The 23,306-nt window shown below is 44.1% G+C and overlaps 1 protein-coding gene across 1 annotated transcript in view; it reads left to right on the top strand.

Annotated features, from left to right (window-relative positions):
* Window positions 1-18,945: 18,945 nt before the first annotated feature.
* The window catches only part of GALNT9 (polypeptide N-acetylgalactosaminyltransferase 9), a 140,492-nt gene continuing 136,131 nt past the window's right edge, over window positions 18,946-23,306 (top strand). Inside the window, 1 exon segment of the mRNA XM_087705783.1 lies at window positions 18,946-19,806. Within this exon segment, the coding sequence (XP_087561909.1) occupies window positions 19,566-19,806 (241 nt within the window). The 5' untranslated portion in view covers window positions 18,946-19,565.

Raw genomic sequence — 23,306 nt, forward strand, 5'->3', positions numbered from 1 at the left:
TAATTAAATTAATTTGAGACCCCATGAACAATGTTCCTCCAGGCCTTCCTGTCCTCTATCATCCTCTGGAGTTCACTGAAGCTCATGCTGACTGCTTCGGTGACTCCATCCAGCCACCTCCTTCTCTGCCGTCCCCTTCTTCTTTTGCCCTCAATCATTCCCAGCATGAGGCTCTTCTCCAGTGATTCCTTCCTTCTCATTAGGTGGCCAAAGTCTTTGAGTCCTCTTCAGGATCTGGCCTTCTAAAGAGCATTCAGAATTTATCTCCTCTAGGACTGACCCATTTGATCATCTTGCAGTCCAAGAGATTTGCAGGAGTCTTCTCCAGCACCAATTTTTTGTGGGGATACTGCCTGGCAAAGCTTTTGCCAGTCTCCCAGAAGCTGCAGCGATGAAACATGGAACCTTCTGCATGAACCTGGCCATCTAGCTATGGTTCTCCTTGCATGGTGTGTTCCAAGGCAAGGTGATCATTAAGAGTTATTCTGCAAGGCTGCAAACATGCTCCTTAATGGATGGTGGAGGATGAATGAAAGGTGTGTGTAGCAGAATTATTCATTAGAAGCATAGCGGTCCTTTCCTTCCAAGCATTTTGAAGTCATGCATTTCTGGTTGAACTTTCCTGCTGCTTGGGATATCAAGCTAAATGCTGCTGGTGCCGTTCCTGTGTTTAGCTGACAGATGCATTCTTGGTAGAAACTTCACCGGGAGTAACGTTTGCCATCTTCCTCTCTCCCTCCCTCCTCCCCCTCTCTCTGGAAGCTGATTTCCATTTCTGTCTCAAAGTTGGTTGGACCAAACCTTGGTGGTGGTGGTTGTTGTTGTTTTTCCAAAATGTTATCCATGCTTCCATGGTATTGTTCAATAGGCATGGTGCTGAGAATTCTTTCCATATTTTCTATCTGCTGCATTGTCCCAGGAATGAATAAAATGAAGGACAAACACTCCATTCCCCCAATTTAGGACATGAGCTGCATCTATGTGATGTGTTTGTGACCAAAACCGAAACCAAAGAAGAAAAACATTAGTTTTCCAATATCAATACAAACTTTCTGCCAAAAATTCAGTATCAGCTCCCAAACATGGATTTCTAAGGTTGAGATTACAATTGATTACAAGATTACAATGTTGAATTTTTGGCTACATGATCCATTTTGGGTGATTCACTGTAGATGAAAGATAGATAGATAGATAGATAGATAGATAGATAGATAGATAGATAGATAGATAGATAGATAGATAGATAGAGACAGACAGACAGACAGACAGACAGACAGACAGACAGAGTCAAGAAAGGAGGGAGGGAGGACAATGAGGGAGGGAAGGAGGGAGGGAGGAAGAAGGAAAGGAAGGAAGGACAGATAAGGAGGGAGGTAGGTGGGAGGGAGGGGTTGGAGGAAGGAAGGAAGGAGGGGGGGAGGGAGGGAGAAATAGAAAGAGAAGAAAATTATCATTTTTTTCAGAGTATAAGATGCTCTGGACCATAAGATGCACCTAGCTTTTTGGGGGAGGAAAACAAGAAAAAAAAATCTGCCTCTGCCTCCCAGCCTCCATCTGGTATTCATCTGGACCATTCGCTGCAGTCTGTTTGCCGCAGCCCATTCGGCGTGGCCCGTTTGTCGCCGTGGCGGCCCATATCTTGCAGCCCGTTTGTCGCAGCCCATTCAGTGTGGCCCATTTGCCACTGCCTGTTCGCCACTGCCACTGCAGCCCAAAAATATACTCCAAAGCCCGCCATCCTGGGCCCAACGTTTGGGAAGCCAGGCTCTGCCTGTCACAAGCCAGGACAAAGGGTGAGTGATGGAGGAGTAACACTTCCTTAAAAAAACCTTGGTCCAGCTGGCCCGTCTGGTAGCCCCTCATAAGAGCCCCTTCCCAGGGTTACAGGAGAAGACGGCCAACGGTTTGGAAGGAGGAAGAGGGCTCTATGCCCCAATGGCAGATCAAGTGGCAGGACCATCTTCTAGGAGAAGGGAGACTCTGATGACAAATCTCCACTGCCTTGTGGCTACATCCACTACTGAGAAACGCTCAGAAGTCAACCTCGAGGCAAAATCCGGAGCCGGAGTCCTGGAAGCAGTTCGTGACTGTGTACAACCACATTCTGGTAACTCCTGCAACACAGCTGGAACCCATTGTATCGGCTCTGCCGTTCCATTGGACTATTTCAGTCACGTGGCGAGGGGGAATCTGCTGCTTGAGTCTATCCTCCATATTAATCTACCCAGGCCTCGTTCTCTGGAGAGGACACTCCAGCTTTGCCCTCTTCCCACAGCACGATACCCTTGTCTTTTGAGACTGAAGGATGCCAATGACTCCAGAGAATATGGTATGTCTGCTTCTACCACTTTAAAGTTTAAAGTGATTCCATAAACCTTTTGCCTGTACGTGTGTCTTCTGCCGTGTTTGGTGGCTGGCTACCAGCTCCCTGTCATTTGATATCTATAAAAAGGCTTAATTAAGCATTTATGTCCAGCCATTGGCAAATAAATTTATCAAGCAATTAATGACTCTTACCCATCCACCCACCAACGCATCACCATTCACCCTGTTATTATGATAAATATTACCATCATTGCGCCAATATAAACTAAAGAAGAAGAATGGCAGAGATCTGCCAGGGAATGGAATAATGTGCAGTATTTGTGGGTGGGGAGGATGTGGCTGCCTGTCTTCAATTCTTAAGTACAGTTCTGTAATTAGACTAATTTGTTTTGGAATTAGATAGTATGGCTTAGACAATATTAGTGGTGGATGTGACAGTAGTACTAGTGTACGAAGATGCTACATTTTTTCTTGGCTTGAAACAATCAATACAAGACAATTTCTGTAGCTCAGGGTTGAACTGTGTTCTTGGTGCTTTCTGAGCTTGGTTGTTGGCTCACAGGTGTTTCGTTACCCAACTAGGTAGCATCATCAGTGCTAGAAGGGAGTGGGGTTTGCAAAATGGAGAGAGAGGAATACTGTGGGGTCCTTGGTGCTCTCTGAGCTTGGTGGTTTCCTTGCAGACATTTCATGACCCAACTAAGTCACATCATCAGTGAGGCCACCAAGAACTCCACATCCAGGCCTGTTTAACCAAGACCTACCATATCACGTCCTTCCCAACAGCTGTTCGTAGGATATTTACAAGATCTCATGTATCATTTTGGAGGCATCCTCTCAACATCAAGACTTGTAAACACCACAAGGTTGATCTGCTATGGATTGGGGAAGTCCTCTTCTGAGACCAACTGAATCACATCATCTGGTGTAGCAAATGCTACAGGTTAACTTTATGTTCAGGATGTTGTGATTGGGTTACTCCTAGTGATGGATTCAGATGGTTGGGAGCGAAGGAGAAGAATTCTTCTGTAGTTCAGCACTCTGATGAATGGAAATTGGGTATGTTTAGTCTACTGGAAAGAAGGGCTAGGGGTATGACATCATGGCAATGTTCCAATATCTGAAGGGCTGTCACAAAGAAGAGGGGGTCAAACTATGTTTCAAAACACCAGAAGGGAGGACAAGAAGCAATGGATGGAAACTAATCAAGAAGAGAAGCAACCTAGAACTCAGGAGAAATTTCCCGACAGTGAGAACAATCAATTGGTGGAACAATTTGCCTCCATTGCTGTGGGTGCTTCAACAATGGGTTTTTTAAAGAAAGGACTGGATAACCATTTGTCTAAGAAGGTGTAGGGCAGAGGTCTTTCATTCCTCTGCTCTTTCATCCCTCTGCTGCGCCTCCCTGCCCCTCAAAATATGTGTCACAACCAGCAATGTGCGATATCTGCCAACATGCAATTTATTGAGCTTTTCGACCCCATGTAGGTTTCGTGGCTCCCGATGTTTTCTTTTCTGTGGGGAACGGATCCAAATGGCTCTTTGAGTGTTTAAGGTTGCCGAGCCCTGGAATGGGGTCTTCTGCTTGAGCAGGGGGTTGGACTAGAAGACCTCCAAGGTCCCTTCCAACTCTGATATTCTATCTTCCACCCCAAGCAAGAGAGGGGGGAAAATTAGAATCATAACATAATCTCCTAAAAACTGACAACGCATCGCAATCTGTCAAGCTCTTCTATCCAGATGTGAATTTCAGTGCCCTCTATCATTCCATCTGAATTTCCACGCTTTGGATTCCCCGTGGCTCATCCTTTTTGAGAGAAGTGCGCCAGTAACGTTTAGATTTGGTTGCTTAAAGTGCAAAAGTACAGAAAATTGGAGTTTATTCACCAGTCCCCAGAAGAATGGACAACACGTTTTAGGTGAAAACCTTCCCCCCCCCCTTTTCTTGCCTTGTTGAGATGCTGTGCATTCAGAGAAGTTATGATCGTGCCACGCAAGGAAACCGTAGTGAATAATATTTTCCATTAAAATACAGCTGTGTAATATGATAAAATGTGTCAAGCCATTACTCAGGGCGAAATCCTCAGATAAATAGCTTTCTCCCATTTCTTTTCAACAGGAAACACTTGAGCCCATCCAGAATCGGGTACTTAAGAATCAAGAGTTGTCATAAATCACCTAAAATAAAGTTTTAACTCGGCTGACCTTGAACCTCAGTGGGGGGGGGGGGGACTTTGAAAAACAGAGGCTGTTGGCAATCTAAAATTCAAATCTGCTGCAGTCCGTAATTTTGTTTTCCCTTCAAGCCAAGGGACATTTTGGATCCTGGAATTGGCGGAATTGATTGGTCTTTTAAATCTGTTTTTGTTTATTTGTCTTGTTTTTCCATGCAGAGAGTCGAGCCATCTGCTTGGTAGTCTCTTTACTGTTAGTAGTAAAAAGAATATTTGCGGGAGGAAGCCAATACAGATTGTCCTCAATTTACGACCCCCAATCGAGCCCAAAACTTCTGTTACTAAGCAAGACAATGGTTAAATGAGTCCTGTCCCAGTTTACAACCTTTCTTGCCACAGTTGTTAAGTGAATCACCGCAGTTGTTAAGTGAGCGACACAGCTGTGAGGTAAATCAGGCTCCCCCTCACTTGATTCTGCTTGTCAAAAGGTCGCAAAAGGGGAATCACGTAACTCCGGGACGCTGCAACCGTCATAAGTACGAATCATTTGCTGAGTGTCTGAATTTTGATCATCAATGTGAGAGACGGTCATAAGTCTCTCTTTATGCTGTTATAACTTTGAATGGTCACTAAATGAATTGTTATAAGGACTAAAACTTGTGCAAAAACTGTTATTTATTTATTTATTTATTTATTTATTTTAAGATAGGTAGGTAGGTAGGTAGGTAGGTAGATATGGTGAATGATGGATTATAGATAGATAGGTAGATTGGTAGATGAGATAGAGGGAGAGAGAAATGATAGATGATATAGATAGATAGATAGATAAGACAGACAGACAGACAGACAGATATGATAGATAGAGAGATAGATAGAGATAGATAGGTAGGTAGAGAGAGAGAGAGAGAGAGAGAGAGAGAGATGGTGAATGATGGATGAGATAAATAGGTAGGTAGGTATATAGATAGATATATGATAGATAGATAGATAGATAGATAGATAGATAGATAGATAGATAGATAGATAGATAGATAGATAGATGGTGAATGATGGATGATAGATAAATAGGTAGGTAGGTAGGTAGGTAGGTAGGTAGGTAGGGAGGGAGGGAGGGAGGGAGGGAGAGAGAGAGAGAGATTTTAAATGTACATAACTACGTACATGACCAGTGTGATATCTGGGTATTGTTAGTTTTGATACATAAAACTAATAATAGTGGTGATACTGCTAATATTAGTTATATTAATAATACTCACATAATTATAATAATATTATAAATATTGAAATTAAGATTATTAATATGTTAATGTTTACTTGACCGTGTATAATTTTTTATCATTTAATTATTCGTTATTAATACTCATAACAATAGTGATATGATTTAAGTATACGTAGTGAAAGCATCTTTCAACTAATCTTAATTTAAAAATAGTGTATGGAAATATGCCTAATGTTTTCCCCCTTTCTAATTTCTACCTCTCTTCTAAGGTAAAGGTAAAGGTTTCCCTTGCACATATGTGCTAGTCGTTCCTGACTCTAGGGGGCGGTGCTCATCTCCGTTTTAAAGCCGAAGAGCCAGCGCTGTCCAAAGACGTCTCTGTGGTCTTGTGGCCAGCATGACTCAATGCCGAAGGCACACGGAACGCTCTTCCCTTCCCACCAAAGGTGGTTCCTATTTTTCTACTTGCATTTTTTACTTGCTTTCGAACTGCTAGGTTGGCAGAAGCTGGGACAAATAATGGGAGCTCACTCTGTTATGCGGTGCTAGGGATTCAAACCGTTGAACTGCCAACCGCTCTTATCAACAAGCTCAGTGTCTTAGCCACTAAGCCACCACGTCCTAAAACTCTATTCTAGTTCCACTGTTATTTTTGATCCTTCCTTATTGACCTAAAAAAAAAGCGAAGCGTAAAATATTTTGCTATAAAGCCTATAAAGATGTGAAGGCAAGTTGGCTCAGCCAGTCGGAGGACTATTAGTCTTGCGATAGTCACAACAAGCGTTGGCAATTCCCTTTCTGCATTGTGGAGCAGAACATCTCGAGCTGGAGAGGGCGAATAAGTATGCCACAAAATGGGCTGCGGTTTCTCCCGCTCTTGATTTAAAACTCCTGGATATTCAAAAGGAGCTATAAAGGCTGCCATAAATTTTCACAGCCCTGGAATTAAAATGATCATCACGATTTCAATGCACTGTTCAGGATGGGATGGATGAAAAATGGGTATTTCCAGAGCTCCTTCGCCCTCCGTCAAGATGCTTAGTAACGGAGCATCACAAAATGAAAACCAGAGGAGTCCATCTAACAAATATTTTCAATAATTGATTAATAGTTGCTTTCTTTTTAAAAAAATGTTTATTAAAAAGATTTTTATTAAACCTAAATTAAAACCTTGGACACAGTATAAACCGCCCTGGCAGAATCTATGCCTTACATGCTAAGATATTCAGTTATAGATTGTAGCAACCCTGTTTTTTTAATATTTGATCCATACCGTATTTACAAAAAGGAAAAAAGTAACCTATTTCCAGCCGTGTTGGTTTGTGTTTATCTTGTACATTCTCGCGTTTATCATTTCATACATAATTCTAGTCTCCATTCTATGAATCTTGGCTCATGCCTAGTTTGGGCTTTCTCTTTTATATTCCAACCATTGATAAAATTTATCCTAGATCTTCTAATATTCTGATCCCAGATCTTATAATATTCTGAAGAATAAAGCTTCAATTCCCACGTCAATTTATCCATTTCAGCGCAGATCAAAATTTTCCTAATTATTTCCCCTTCTTGTGGAGTTTCCCTATTTTTCCAATTTTGAGCAAAGACCATTCTTGCTGCCGTGATAATATGTATGGTTAAAAAGATAACCCCCTTGTTGTACTTCCTGTTTATAATTCCCAAGAGAAATAGTTCCGGTGTGAATTCTATTTCCTCTTTGGTTATCTCTATCAACCACTTTGGGATATTCTGCCAGTATATTTTGGCTTTTTGGCATGACCACCACATATGGTAATACGTGCCTGGTTCTTGGTCACATTTCCAGCAATTTGGCAATGAATTTCTAAACATTTTGACAATTCTTGTGGGTGGAAGGTGCCACCTATAAAATATCTTAGATAGGTTTTCCTTCTATGGTATGGACAATGTTATTTTCCTGTTCCTTTCTCATAGTTCTTATCATTAGCAGCCACTTTCTAGGGAATCAGAAATTTTTCGGAACAAGCTGGAAAGACCAAGGAGCAAATGTAATTGGCTACATACAGAGCCGAGGTGGCGCAGTGGTTAGAGTGCAGCACTGCAGGCTACTTCAGCTGACTGCAGTTCTGAAGTTCGGCTGTTCAAATCTCACCGGCTCAAGGTTGACTCAGCCTTCCATCCTTCCGAGGTGGGTAAAATGAGAACCCAGATTGTGGGGGCAATATGCTGACTCTGTAAACCACTTAGAGAGGGCTGAAAGCCCTATGAAGTGGTATATAAGTCTAACTGCTAATGCTATTCAAATCACAGGGTCTAGGGCAGTGATGGTGAACCGATTGCCGAAAAGGGAAGAGGAGCTTCCCAAAGGGCATGCATGCACTGCAAAATGCACTTGCAGTTTCCAGCGGATGGATGTGTGCTGGCCAGCTGGACCTCCTTGTACTGGCACACATGTGCATGAGATGATCAGCTGGCCGGCCTGCATGCTCATGCTGGAAAACTGAAGACCAGCTCTTCCAATTTCTGACACTATCGCACCCACAAAGGCCAGCTGATCATCGCATGTGCATGCGCACCAGAAATCCAGAAGAGGAGCGGGTGATGCTGTGTGTACCAGGCAACATGGCTCTGTATGCCACTTTGGGCATGTGTGCCATAAGTTCCCCATCACAGGTCTAGGGCTCATCCCAATGGCTATAGAGCAGGGGTGTCAAACTCAATTTCATTGAGGGCCACATCAGGGCTGTGGATGACCTCATTGGACTGGGTGGGTGTGGCCAATAGGTTGGGCATGGCCAGCTTGATGCCACTCCCCAAACTGCTGGTATGTTTCCTCTTCGCACTGGGTGGACCAGGCTGAAGCCACATTGGGTAGACTGGGCCAAAGGGATGCAGGCTGGCCTCTTACATTTTCCAGGACAGCCTCATGGGCCTGATCCAACCATATTGTGGGCTGGATCTGGCCCATGGGCCTTCTGTTTGACACCCCTGCTATAGAGCCTTGGTCTATCTAAGCTAGATAAGTGACACTCTAGAAGTTCAGAAAATGTTCACAGCTTTACCAGCCACCTTCTGCAATGGAGATTCTTGTTGACCATATATTGGTCAAGACTAATATGATCTACTCTGACTGACAGTAGTCATCCATTAATGGTGGTCATTTTCTATTGAATTTGGGATTCCACCCACCCCCCCAAAGAAAAACCCAGTAAGCAGCCATGGATGGAAGCTCCTCAGAGGGAGATCCAATCTGGAAATGAAGATAATTTTTCTGACAGCAAGAACAATGAATAAATTGGCTCCTGGAGTCATGGATACTCCATGGATTGTACTCAAAAGTTCATTAAGCATTGGTCTATCTACCATATTGTCCACTTTTATTGCAGTGGCCATCTAGTGTTTCAAGAAATTGTTGTGGCCTGCCAGTAGCCAATGGAGCTGGTAGCAGAGTCGGTTGGGGAGGAACATGGGCCAGTCCTGGGGACTGAGGAAAGCTCAGACAAGGGCCCTGCATCAGAGGCAGAGAGGGAGCTAGACAGCAGTGAGGCAGAAGAATAACTGGAGCCTATTCCCAGTGTGCGCATGCATAGAGCTTCCAGAAGACAAGAACAACTAGGGTTGACTTGGGAGTAAAGCCAAACCTTGGAGATGATTGGCCCCTCCAGAGGAAACAAAATAAGAGCGAATGGGGAGTGGTCTTTTACAGGAAACAATTTGTTCCTTCGATCGTGTCAAGAGTGGAAAGTTCTGTTTGTGACTTTAAGAGACTCTGTGCCAAGTTTTGCCTTGCCCTGCATTGGGAAACTAGTTATCTGGCAGCGCTCCGAGCGAGATAAGGTTCGTGTGGATAAACATTCCTCTGAAAGACTGTTTGCCAAGCCTGGCAGACTGTGAATAAAAGGAATTCACAGTCGTGTAAATAAAAGGGGCTTTGCAGAGACCAAGACTTTGCTTCTTGCTTTCTAAAGAAGCCTGGGTCAGAACAGTAATGTTCTCAACCTCTAGCCATCAATCCCACCCCATCTCCAAAAAGATCTATATCCATAAAGTCCTCGAAACTCCAGATTAACTCAAAGGAGAGTTGATCGTAGAATTTTAAGAGTTTGATGAAACAACATTTTCTGCTCTTCCAGACTCATATTTCTAAAGTACTTTGCATTTACAGGTTCTTCAAGGCCCGTTAAACCCATAATGGGTGTATGTGTACACAAAGACACACACACACACACACACACATACTCCCCTTCTGCTTTTCCTCATATTTTTCCTTGCTAGCCAATAATGGAAGGTTTGTTCTCATTTCTAATCAAGTTGCTATTCGGGGGGGAAAAAGCCATCAAAAATATAATGCAACACTATAAAGTTTTTATCTGGAGATTTTTCATGCTTGTAAATGGAGCATCATAAATAACTTACAGGAGACAATTGGGAAGTGACTTTTGGCTTTTTCTCTTTCTCCCTGTATTAAAATTTTCATGATCGTAAGACCAAAAATCTATAACTGTAGTGATCATAAATCCAATTTTGGCTTATTCTACCCTAGGCTCACCTCGGTGAGATGGGCTATAGATTAGAACATCACTACTCTTGGAGAATGAGCAGGAGAAGGGGATTGATTCTAAAATAGTCTTCTTCCTCAACTCTTTTATTTTTGGCATTCAGAAAGTTTTGCACCCCTCCTTGAAATCTGTTTACATGGAGAGGCCTATAGATTCATCACAAATCATTAAATCACAAAAGAAAGAGAAACAAGAAGGGTAGTCCGAGGAAAGAGTGAATTGACACTACATTATACAAAAGATGTTGAGACGAGTGCAGAGAAGAGCAACCAAGATGATGAGGGGACTGGAGACTAAAACATACGATGAACGGTTGCAGGAACTGGGCATGGCTAGTCTAGTGAAGAGAAGGACCAGGAGAGATAGGATAGCTGTCTTCCAATATCTGAGGAGCTACCACAGAGAGGAGGGGGTCAACCTGTTTTCCAAGGCACCCAGTGGCTAGACAAGGAATAATGGATGGAAACTGATCAAGGAGAGATTCAACCTGGAAATAAGGAAGAATTCTCTGACAGTGAGAACAATCAGCCCATAGAACCGAGGGTTGGACTAGAAGATCTCCAAGGTCCCTTCCAGCCCATGAGTCTATGTTCTGGGAAGGAGAGTGATTCTGTCAGCTGTGCTGAAAGACCAAATTCAAACTCCACCATTCTTTCCTTCCTCTTAAACTGTATGCAGTTCCATCCTGACTGGCGCAAGGTTGACTCATCCTTCCATCCTTCTGAGGTGGGTAAAATCAGGACCCAGATTGCTGGGGGCAACAGGCTGACTCTGTAAACTGCTTAGAGAGTAAATGCACTGTGAAGCGGTATATAAATCTAAGTGCTATTGTCCCTTCCGTCCTTCCTTCTTTCCTTCCTTCCATCCTCTGTCCCCTGTCAGAGGTTCGATCCTGACTGGCTCAAGGTGGACTCAGCCTTCCATCCTTCCGAGGCTGGTTAAATGAGGACCCAGATTGTTAGGGGAAATAAGCTGACTCTCCAAATTGCTTAGAGAGGGCTGTAAATGCACTGTGAAGTGGTATATAAGTACTATTGCAATTGTCCTTCCTCCCTTTCCTCCTTCCTTCCCTCCCTCCTTCCTTTCTTCTTTCCTCTGTCCTCTGCCAGCAGTTTGATCCTGACTGGCTCAAGGTTGACTCAGCCTTCTGTCCTTCCGAGGTGTGTAAAATGACCCAGATTGTTGGGGGCAAGAGGCTGACTCTGTAAACCGCTTAGAGAGGGCTGTAAAACACTGTGAAGCAGTATGTAAGTATTATTGAAATTGTCTGTCCTTCCTTCCTTCCTTCCTTCCTTCCATCCCTCCCTTCCTTCCACTGTCCCCTGCTAGCAGTTTGGTCCTGATTGGCTCAAGGTTAACTCAGCGTTCCATCCTTCTGAGGTTGGTAAAATGTGGGCCCAGATTGGGGGTAATAAGCTGAGAATGTAAAACCGCTTAGAGAGTGCTGTAAAAGCAGTATGAAGCGATATATAAGTCTAAGTGCTATTGCTATCGCTATCCTGGGTAGTATCCTTCACCACCATCTACAAAGCTGCAGAAAGATTGGTTAAAGAAGATTGTGAAAGTCTTTTCTTTTCCAGAACTCCAGCATCTGGGGGTAGCTTGAAAAAAAAAAAGCCTACAAGACCTGAATCTCAAACTCTCATGATGGATATTGCTTAAGAAGAATATCAGGTAATGGTCTGTGTAGGCTGGAAGGCAATAACCTTTCCTTTTGTGCTTGGAATGCTGAATCAGGGTGAGGTTGGGTGGCCTGCAGGCTGCCTCAGTGTCCATTGGCATCAGTTGTGTAGCTGGAGGGCCTTCCACTCAGGTGTGATCAGGTGCTTGGGAGGAAATGTGGTTGTGCATTGCCGACTCACAAAGAAGCTTTAGTATTTCATAATTTGCAGCATTCCCAAATCTTATGGAAGATGCTTCCCTCTATGCGAACCCTACCATGTCCACTACCAAAGCTTAGTTTAAATTCTCCTCCTCCTCCTTCTCCTCCTCCTCCTCCTCCTCCTCCTCCTCCTCCTCCTCCTCCTCCTCCTCTTCTTCTTCCTCCTCCTCTTCCTTCTTCTTCCACCTTCCTCCTTTCTTCCTCCTTTCTTCTTCTCCTCCCCCTCCTAGTCCTTCCTCTTCTTCTTCTTCTTCCTCCTCCTCCTCTTCCTCCATCTCCATCAAAGTTATTTTTCTTCCTAATTTTAGCACCTCTCCCTTCTTTCACACTATAAGAAGTTAGCACCCACCCCTCTCCTAGAAAAATGAAATATCCTAGGAAATATTAAAAAGGGCAGAATATTATATTTCCCTGGATGAGAAATAGAGAAACACGATTTTAGGCAGGAAAGAGACTCACTCTTAATACCCCCCCCCCTTTGTGAATGGGCCATTAAGGCCTGAGCCAGCCTATTCTACACAACAAAGATCAACCCTTCATTGCACCACCCACCAAGTTTCAACCAAAATTAGTACATAGACACCCTACAAAGCTAGCTATGATCTCTGTCAGCAACCAATCAGGGTACTCTTCCTGTGCCCCAGGAAGTTCAAAGCCCAGAGAGGAGGAAGAGGAAATCCTTGGGAATTTCTGAGCTTGGTTGTTTTCTTGCAGATGTTTTGTTATCCAAACTACATAACATCATCAACACTGATGATGTTGCCTAATTTGGGTCATGAAATGCCTGTAAGAACCCCCCCGCAAGCTCAGAGAGCCCCCAAGGACCCCTCATTTCAACCCCAAGCTACAAATAATCTCCTTTATTGGTGCCACTAATAAAATAAATAAATTGGTGCAATTTTTTTCTGAGAAACGCCAGCGTCACCTTAATTTGACTTCGCAACACAGCGCGCATGAGCTTCTTTTGAAAAATCAAGGAGAGCAAATATTGATTGTGCTAAAAAAAAATTACGTCTTTTCTGCTTTAGCCAGGAAAAAAAAATAAGCCCCCACCCACCCCCATCAAACCAAAAGACAATTTACTTCTAAAGTAAATGTGAGAGCAATAATTTGTATGGAGAACTGCATTTTGGAATTATTCCTGGTTATTCACCAAGGGTCAAACCTTGTTTGAAATACGCTGTGCTTTTCGGTTGTATTTCCTGTTCAGCATTACTTCTTATCCGCTCAAGTATTTATCTGTATCTTTTAATGACTTCAAAGACACAAATCTCAGCTTGAACTTTTTTTAGCTAGGTGGGAGCAATAAAGCAAAGGCTCTTATTTCAAATCTTTTTCACTGATCTCAGAGACATCCTCTGGAGCAAATTGGTTCTGGATTAAAGCCTCAGGATGGAAAACAAAGAGACTGAGAATATTTTGGACGCATCAGAGGGAGAGAGAGAGACAGACACAGAGACAGAAACAGACAGACAGACAGACAGACAGACAGACAAAAAATGCTTTGGAAATGCCAAAATTTGCTTCTTGTCTTTTTTCCATTCTTTTATTCCTCCAAGATTTCTTTCCAACAGAGGAAATCCCAAAATTGAATTGAATTAATTTTATTTAATTTCATTGTACAAGGTGCAATGACAATAAAGTAAACTAATAAGAAATTGCTGAGGATCTAAACACTGTTCTCTTTTCTGGGTTTTTTCCCCCCTACCTTCTTTCCAACTTTCTGTAAATTGATTACAGATAATCCTTGATTTACAGCTACTTCTTTAGCCACCCTTCGAAGTTAGAAGGGCACGGAAAAAATATAAGAGTTGGAAGGGACCTGGTAGATCATCTAGTCCAACCCCTTGCCCAAGCAGGAGACCCTACACCTTTTCTGAGAGATGGCAGGCCGGTCCCTTCTTGAAAGCCTCCAGTGATGAAGCTCCCATAACTCCTGAAGGGAATTTCTGTTCCATGGGTTGATTGTTCTCACTGTCAGAAGATTTCTCCTTATTTCTAGGTTGAATTGGCCACTTTCCATCCAGTATTGCTTGTCTGGCCTTCAGGTGCTTTGAGAAATAGCTTGACCCACTCTTCTCTGGGGCAGCCCCTCAAGCATTGGAAGACTGCTCTCCTGTCTCCCCTGGTCCTTCTCTTCACTAGACTAGCCACATCCAGTTCCTGCAACCATTCTTCATACGTTTTTAGTCTCCAGTCCCCTAATCATCTTGGTTGCTCTTCTCTGCACTCTTTCTAGAGTCTCAACATCTTTTTTACAGTGTGGTGGATGCAGTATTCTAGGTGTGGCTTTACTAAAGCTTTATAGAGTGGTGTTAGTACCTCCCTTGATCTTGATTATATCCCTCTGTTAATGCAATTTAAGATTGCATTGGCTTTTTTGTCTGCTGCTGCACACTACTAGCCTCAGATTTAATTGGTTGTCCACGAAGACCCCAAGACCCCTCTCACAGTTAGTGCTACATCATCTAGGCATTCAGGTGTGACATTCAAGGCTCAAGAAAATCATTACCCATTTTGCTAACCTGAACACAGAGAATGAGGCAGACAGTTATGAGTTTTGTCAATTAACATAGCATGTCTAAAAGCCGCTGACAACTAACATATTTTGAAAGTCGGACTTGTTCCGTTGTGCTATTTGCTGCATTCAGAAGAGGCCAACTATACCAATACTGCTGTTCCATGACTTATGACCCTAAAGGTAAAGGTTCCCCTCGTACATATGTGCTAGTCGTTCCCAACTCTAGGGGGCGGTGCTCACCTCCGTTTCAAAGCCGAAGAGCCAGCGCTGTCCGAAGACGTCTCTGTAGTCATGTGGCTGACATGATTCAACGCCAAAGGTGCACAGAATGCTGTTCCCTTCCCACCAAAGGTGGTCCTGATTTTTCTACTTGCATTTTTACATGCTTTTAAACTGCTAGGCCTTGCTTAATCACATAATGTTTGGGCTCCATTGTGGCCATAAGTCGAGGATTACCAGCATACCATATTCTGCTGTTGTCCGTTATGTTCAAGAGTTTCTTTTCTGTTTGGAGAAATCCATAATTTATTTATTTTTTGGGAGGAAATTCCCTGCGGACAGAAATCTAGTACCTCAAGGAGAGCAGGTCAGCCATGTGTCTTTCCTGATGAGCTGCTTTTCTCAAATGCAGGGGATTCTTTTATAATAGGTTTTCAAGTTTTGCATGCCCACCCCCAAACTGACAGGTTTGCAAAGATCTTCTCTCATTTTTAGCTGCATAAACTCATTGCTATGCGATCTGCAGGCTTAGCACGTTTACCATAAAAAGCCATATTATCAGGTTCTTAACTAAAACATCACCAGTAGGTGATGCTGTAATGTATATATAAAAAATAGGAAATTAAGCCAGTCAATAAATGTAAGACATCCAACGGCTGATGTGGTGTGTTTTCTGCTATCAAATGCATTTTCGTTTTCATTGAAATTTTATTCATGTGACAGTTGGTTGCAACGTTACGGTTGTTACCTTGGGGTGATAAAAGAATCCACAGAAGTTGCATTGGTACGTGTTGAGTTCATTTTTTTTTTGCACAAACATAGTACACAACAGCTAAGGGCCATCAAAGCTCATTGTATAAATTCACGGATTACATTGAATTATGTTTGGCATATTATTATTTTTATGAGCGAGAGAGAGAGACAGCTTAGTGTAGTAGCTAAGGCAGTAAGCTAAAAACAGGGAGAGTGTGAGTTCTAGGCTCACATCTTAGTCACAAAGCCAGCTGGGTGACCTTGGGCCAGCCACTCTCTCTCAGCCCTAGGAAGGAGGCAATGGCAAACCACTTCTGAAAAACCTTGCCAGGGAAACTGCAGGGACTATTCCATGCAGTCTCCAGAAATTGAATGTAAAACGAAACAAAACAAAACACACACACACACACACACACACACACACACCGCACACACAAATTGCAATAGTCCAAGTCATACATTATGTCAATTGTGGAGTCTTTAGTGCTCTCTGAGCTTGGTTGTTTGCTTGCCAACATTTCATAACCTGACTAGATAACATCATCAGTGCAAGGGTGTGTGGTGCTGACTCCCTGTTTACATACAGTATCTTCCCTTGCAGTGTTAGTGGGGTTTGGGTTTATTTTTGGTACTACTTTGATTAGAATATTGCTTTCTGCTTGCTTGTTTGGCTGGTGTTAATCCCTGCTTATCTGAGTGTAGGCTGTTGGAGAAGATGTGTTCCGATCTTTTTTGTTTCCTTCTTGGCTTTTCTATTGTCTTTTTTGAATGGTATGTACATGTGGTTTATCTCTGTATGCCTACTGATGACTGATTTCTCTGAATGCCCAGTTTTTCAAGACATCTGCAGCATTTTTGGATTTTGCTTGGTTTAGGATGCTCACATTTTCCCAGTTGAAAGTATGATTGAGCCAGTCCATGTGTCATGAGATTAAAATGATTTCACCTTGCCTTCTGACTGCTGTCCCATATAGTGACCAATACAATGGATTTTGGAGAAGATTCTCGTCTTTTTTTCTTCTTGGGTTACTGGTTTTTTGGTTTACTTAAAATGTTTTGCAAGGCTTTATTTGGTTGGTTTGCTACAATGATGCTACATGGTTGTAATTGTCTTTTGGTTGTTGCTGAATTGTTTTGATAGTTTATCCTTTTCATTGCTTGTGATTGGTTGTGCTATACTGGGTTAAGTGGTCAGGCACTTTTTGAGAAAAGTTGTCCAGCTATCAAAAATGATGGTTATCAACAAAACGGTGGGTATCAAAAAAATGATCAAAAGGGCCTGATATTTTGATTTTTTTAAAAAGAATAAATCAGGGAAGTCACAGGATTCCATGATGGCTTAGTGGAATCTCTGAATCTAGCCCATTCTCTCTGTACTAATCCATGGGTGTAATAGATGATACGATTGACCTAGTTTGAAAAAAAATTACTTTCCCAGCAGTGCATCATCACAGATTCCACCCCCCCCCCAGTTAGACTTGTAATGGCCCTTTTGATGGCTTTCACTTCCTTTAGAAAAAATTGGAGAAAAAAATGAACAGAAATCTCTGGTGGCCCCACTCAAGGGAGGCTTAAAGGCAAAGGTTCCCCTCGCACATATGTGTAATTGTTCCCAACTCTAGGCAGTGGTGCTCACCTCCGTTTCAAAGCCGATGAGCCAGCGCTGGCCGAAGACGCCTCCGTGGTCATGTGGCCAGCATGACTAAATGCCGAAGGTGCACAGAATGCTGTTACCTCCCGACCAAAGGTGGACCCTATTTTTCTACTTCCATTTTTATATGCTTTCCAACTGTTAGGTTGGCAGAAGCTGGGACAAGTCACAGGAGCTCACTTTGTTACGTGGCACTGGGGATTCGAACTGCTGCCGAACTGCCGACCTTTCTGATCAACAAGCTCAGTGTCTTAGCCACTGAGCCACCATGTCCCTTAAGGGAGGTTTATCAACCACCAACCCCATTCTTCCCCTATTCCAGATCTTATTATGTAGACAATATAGGAGGCAAATGTCACCCACAGAGAAAGACTTCCTAGAGCCGACCCATTTTCTCTGGGCTGGTTTAGGATTGCATCTCTCTGATGACAGCTGCAAGAGACGGTTCACAATTACTCTTCATGACTGACAAGTAGGGTTAGCTGAACCCAAAGCAACCCAAAACTGTGGACTGCTTTGTGGCTTTCACACAGGGCACACTTACCTTGCCCACTTCCCATTAAGCATATTATCTTGAACACCACAGAGCATCGATTCAGAAGAGAGCCTGCAGGATACTTGGCAGAATCTCAGATTTTGGGAAGCTTTACAAAAAAGAAAAAATAAATTCTAAAAAGGGGGATAAGGTAAAGATTCCCCTCGCACACAAGTGTAGTTATTCCCGACTCTAGGGGGCGGTGCTCATGTCCAATTCAAAGCCAAAGAGCCAGCACTGTCCGAGGACATCTCCGTGGTCATGTGGCTGGCATGACTCAATGCCGAAGGTGCACGGAACGCTGTGACCTTCCCACCAAAGGTGGTTCCTATTTTTCTACTTGCATTTTTTACGTGCTTTCGAACTGCTAGGTTGGCAGAAGCTGGGACAAGTCACGGGGAGCTCACTCCTTATGTCGACCTTTCTGATCGACAAGCTCAGCCTCTTAGCCACTGAATCACCCTACAAAAAGGGAAATATGGATGTGTTTTTAGTGACCGAGGATTTGTCAGAAGAAAGATATTTAATATCCAGGGCCAATCAAGCAACTGATCAGGTTGTTGTTTTTTTGCCACCCAATTCAACCCAGAAGCTGCAGCCCTAAAGTGATGTGAGCCATCAATTCTGCCTCTGCAGAAAGGAATCAGAGAATGGTTGGCAGCATTGGCGATGGGAGAAGTACTCTTTGCATGCTCAGAGGCTTGGTGTTTGGACAGGTATTGCTGTTGGCACCGCGGTCCGGCACAGGCGAAGAAAGGGATACCCACCTTCCCACACGTAGGGAGAAAAATATTTAGGAACAACCCCCCCAAACCAAAGGTTTTAACACTGGGGGGAGCAAGGTAATCCGGCAGCTCCGTTCCACCTCCCGCTTTGTCTTGGAGGGGGAGGAAGGCGGGATGGAGAGATCCCCAACCCCCACCCCGCAGGGGAGCCGATCCCCCGGCGAGGCCGCGCGAATGCAGGAGAGTTTTCCTCCCTCGCCCCCCTCCCCACTCCTCTCTCCTTTCCCTCCCCAAATACCATGTGACTTCGCCCCTGCGCTGTGCGCGGGGAGCGAAGCAGAGAGAGCCAGCAACCGAGCCCATCACCCCCGCGCACGCAGGCGTGCGAGGACGCGCGCAAGGGGAGGCGGGCGGGCAGGCAGGCAGGCAACCACCGCGCAGGATCGCCTCCCCTCCTCACCTTCGCCTTCCCCCATCCCCAGCCCTGACACTCGTTCCAGCTGTGGGCGCATCCCGTTTTACCTTCTCTTCCTTCTTCTGCCCAAGCCGGCTGGCCTGCGTTGGCGCTGGGTCCTTGCTTTTGGCTGGTGCCCCCTGCCCTCCCTACCCCGCCCGGGCGTGCCTCAACCCCCCCTATCCTCAGTCAAAGCGGTCCTCAGCCCCTTCCCCTTTCTAGAGCCGCCAAGAGAGACGCGGGGGAGAAACAAGACGCCGAAGGAGACCGAGGTTCAGCGGCTGCTGCTTGGAACGCCGTGGTGCTGAAACGGACAGCTCCGTGCCGCCGCCAATGCGTTGACTCGCCTTGGGCTGCCCCCTTCCTCTCTCGCATCCAGAAGTCGTGGGAAGGGGAATATCTCAGGACTTCCTACTTCCCGCTTTTCCCACCCGCCCCTTCCCCAGCTGTCTCCCCCCTCCTCAGCCCTTCCATCCACCATCCGCAGGCAGGGAAAGACCGCTTGCCTCCGAATGCTGCCCCAGCTTCCTGGAGCTGCCATGCCTTGATGCCTTCTCGACCCAGCAGCTTCCATGGCGGTGGCCAGGAAAATCAAAACTTTATTGACGGTGAACATCTTGGTTTTCGTGGGCATCATCCTCTTCTCGGTCTACTGCAGGATCCAGGACCGCTCCCAGGAGCTGGTGCAGATCGTCCGGAGCGCCGACCGACGGATGAGGGGACGGAATGCCAAAGTGGGAGCCCTACTAGACAGGGAAGCCATCCTCCAACGGTTGGATCATCTGGAAGAGGTGGTGTACAACCAACTCAATGGTGAGGAAGGGAGGGGAGAATGGGGGAAGTTGGCTGAGCAAATTTGGAGGGGGGTGTCATTTGATTGCTGAATAGGGCTGCCTAAAGAGCTCGCTAAAGGTACGAAAATGTGAGTCAGAGACATGGCGATTGTGGAGTTTTCTAAAGCTTGGGACAAGCTGTGCTATCTTCTATCCAATCACTGTCTTTACTAAGATTTGAGCAAAAGTGGAGTAAAGCATGGGAAATTCAGATCCATGTCCCTTCCTGTGCATTATTTATTCTAGAATTCCATGTTGAGCTGGTGCTAAACTTTTCACAAGAGGAAGCTAAGTTGGGGGCCAATGCAGTAGTTCAGACTTGCTATCCATTATTTTTTAAAGGCTCCTGCAAACAATCTGGATAACCAACAAAACTCAAGCTGTACACAGCCAATCTACACCAGTAGGTTTATTTTACAATCTCAGTTAGTTCCAAAGAAATTTTCATTCAGTTTGGCCAGAGGACTAGAGTTACAGTTCAAAAATCTGTGGCCAGCTCCTCACACATTACAGGGTCATGTCTTTTGGTAGTCTCACCTGATGTGACCTCTCAGCCTTCTCTGTAAAATGGGCTTGTATGTAAAGGTGCCCTCCTTGATTTCTCATTGCATGGACTGTGTACATCTGAACTGAATTTGCAGAATTGAGAGCATGTTTGGAGAAGGGAAGATCCTGAGATCCTGTAATGTGGTGTTGTGGAGACAGGCTGTCTTATGCCATTGATGAGAGCATCTTCCCTTGGTGGTGGAAGATACAATGGAAAGGATGGACTCAATTGATTTGGGTGTGGTCCCATACCATCAAGGCTCATTCCATTGGTGGTTGGCAGTGAAATAAAGGTAGAACATGGGATGTTTTTTGTTGGAACAATGATGTGCTTGACTGTGGAGCCATTGCCTTGATGCTTTGCTGAACAAGCCAAGCAATAGGAGGGGGAGGAAGGATACAATTTTTGACTAAGTCCCTTCCCTCAAAGTGACTCCATGCCAGCTGCTTCTTGGTATTTACAGTTCTTTTGCCAACACTACAGACAACCCATCTGTTTGAAGCAATGCAGCAGGATTACTGCGTGGCAGCTCCTTCACATATCTTAGTTGGTGGTTTGATGCTAGAAGATGTGAAGAACTGTGTGTGAGAACAGCTGGTCATCATTAAAAAGTTGGAGATGCCCAAATGGCTTGAACGGAGGCCCAGTGAACTAAAAGGAAGAAATATTTAATTCTGAAGCCACCTTTTCTTTTAATGGCTAACGGTGTCCTTTCTGTTGGGTCTCCAATGGATGCTGTAAAGCACTTTTCAAGTTCTCAAACTAGATTTACAGGAACAGGCTGCACTGCTATATTAGCAGTAAATTTATCCTGTTTCTTGCTGTTCTTCAGCATTTCTTTTAACCTATTAGCTACCATTCCTGTTCCTAGTTCTCATTAGGGCAAATGTAAGCTTTTCCAGTTTTCTCTCCTCTCACCGCTCCTCTTACACTACCTGGAAGAGGTTGTTTAATAAAATAATAGTAATTTGATGTACATGAATTAAATCCCAGTTATTGCATGGTTTAAATCAAGCTGACTCAACCTGATTATATTGATCCTACTCTTTTTTTTACTGTCCACTATCTGATAGGAGCATTTGATTTTACAGTTCAATATAAAAGCCTAGGACACATTACACTTCAATGATTTCTGTTGAGATTCTCAGTCATCCAGGTCATGGTTTTCCCACAGGTGCTTTTATCAGGAGGCAACTGGACTTTGTTGTTTTTCTTTGAAGATGTTTTGTTTCTCATCCAAGAAGCTTCTTCAGCTCTGATTGGGTGGTGGGGAATGGAAGGATTTATACTCCTTGCAGACAACTGGTCATCTGCATTCTTTTAGAGAGCTGTTGAGGCCACCTGGAGGTTTATCTGTGTCTTCAGGATCAGAGTGGTGCAAATGGGTGTGGAGGCTTCTTGGAACTGTTGAAAGGACTGTGTTGTAAACTGGAGATATATGATGTAGATTGTAGATAGATAATGTTATATCCCTTCCCCCCTACCCGTTGAGAGAGGGCTGTTCAATTTTGACATTGATGGCCTCTTTGACCTTATTTCAAACCAGCGGTCCTCTCTGTCCAAAATGTGGACTTTGCTGTCATCCAAAGAGTGGCCAGTCAGAGCTGAAGAAGCTTCTTGGATGACAAGCAAAATGTCTTCAAAGAAAAACAAGGAAGTCCAGTTGCCTCTTGAAAAAATCATCTTTGGGACATACTTCAATGATACTTAGCAAAAGTTTGAGAGGCATTTATAAGACAAAGTGTCCTACTTCAGGATTAGTTACAGTTAAACTGGTGTACGGCTGTGTAGAGGGATGTGGTGGCTTAGTGGCTAAGACGCTGAGCTTGCCAATCAGAAAGGTTGGCAGTTCAGCAGTTCGAATCCCTAGTGCTGCATAATGGAGTGAGCTCCCATTACTTGTCCCAGCTTCTGCCAACCTAGCAGTTCAAAAACATGTAAAAATGGAAGTAGAAAAATAGAGATCACCTTTGGTGGGAAGGGAACAGCGCTCCGTGTGCCTTTGGTGTTGAGTCATGCCGGCCACCTGACCACAGTGATGTCTTCAGACAGCATTGGCTCTTCAGCTTTGAAATGGAGATGCCCCCTAGAGTCGGGAATGACTAGCACACATGTGTAAGGGGAACCTTACCTTTAGTGCTGTGTAAAGCACACTGATTTAAATGAGAATTTGGAGACTTGTTGATGTCATAGTTGTGTCAGACATAAAATGGAGGAATATCTCAAACAAGCAATCCTCACCATGAACTATCGGTCCCTCTCCTATTTCTGAGGGACACAAGGCAATGTGCCTCACCATTTGGTTACTAGCTTGCTTCCGGTCCTTGATTAACCACAAAAATCAGTTTATTGATTAGCTTTTGCAAGGTAGGTTTGATGGTTTCTAAACGATGGGTCCGGCTCTCCAGCGAGTTATAAAACCGGAAGGATTATTGAGTTACTAATGCGGAAAGTCTTAAGAATGTCAGAAGACTACCCTTTCTTGCAGTTTGTGTGCACTTCCGATGTGAAATAAAGAAATCTTTTTGGTCTAGAAAGAGTTTGCATCCCACGGTCCTAAATTCCCTTCCAATTTGGGGGGAGGGACTGGACTTTGAATTATTTATTTGTCAATGCACAACATATGTACAATGAGATTGGTTGAGCTCCCTCAGCACACACACACACACACACACACACACACACAAACACACACACACACACACACCACAATACAACTCACAGTGAAGACAGAAAATCCATAACCCAACACCCAATCCTAGTGCACCAGTGTGAACATGTTACACGTTGTGCCAGTCCATCATACTACATAGTTGTGATGTTATTTCACATTCAGGAGTCCAACAGCCCACGGATAGAAACTGTTCCTCAGCCTATTTTTGTGGCTACCTATGCTTCTATACCTGCTTCCCGATGGTACGAGGGTAAAGAAG

This window comes from Thamnophis sirtalis, unplaced genomic scaffold, assembly GCF_051295495.1.
Source record: "Thamnophis sirtalis isolate CommonGarterSnake01/CBP01778 unplaced genomic scaffold, rThaSir2_p1.2 scaffold_2, whole genome shotgun sequence".
Classification (NCBI taxonomy): Eukaryota; Metazoa; Chordata; class Lepidosauria; order Squamata; family Natricidae; genus Thamnophis; species Thamnophis sirtalis.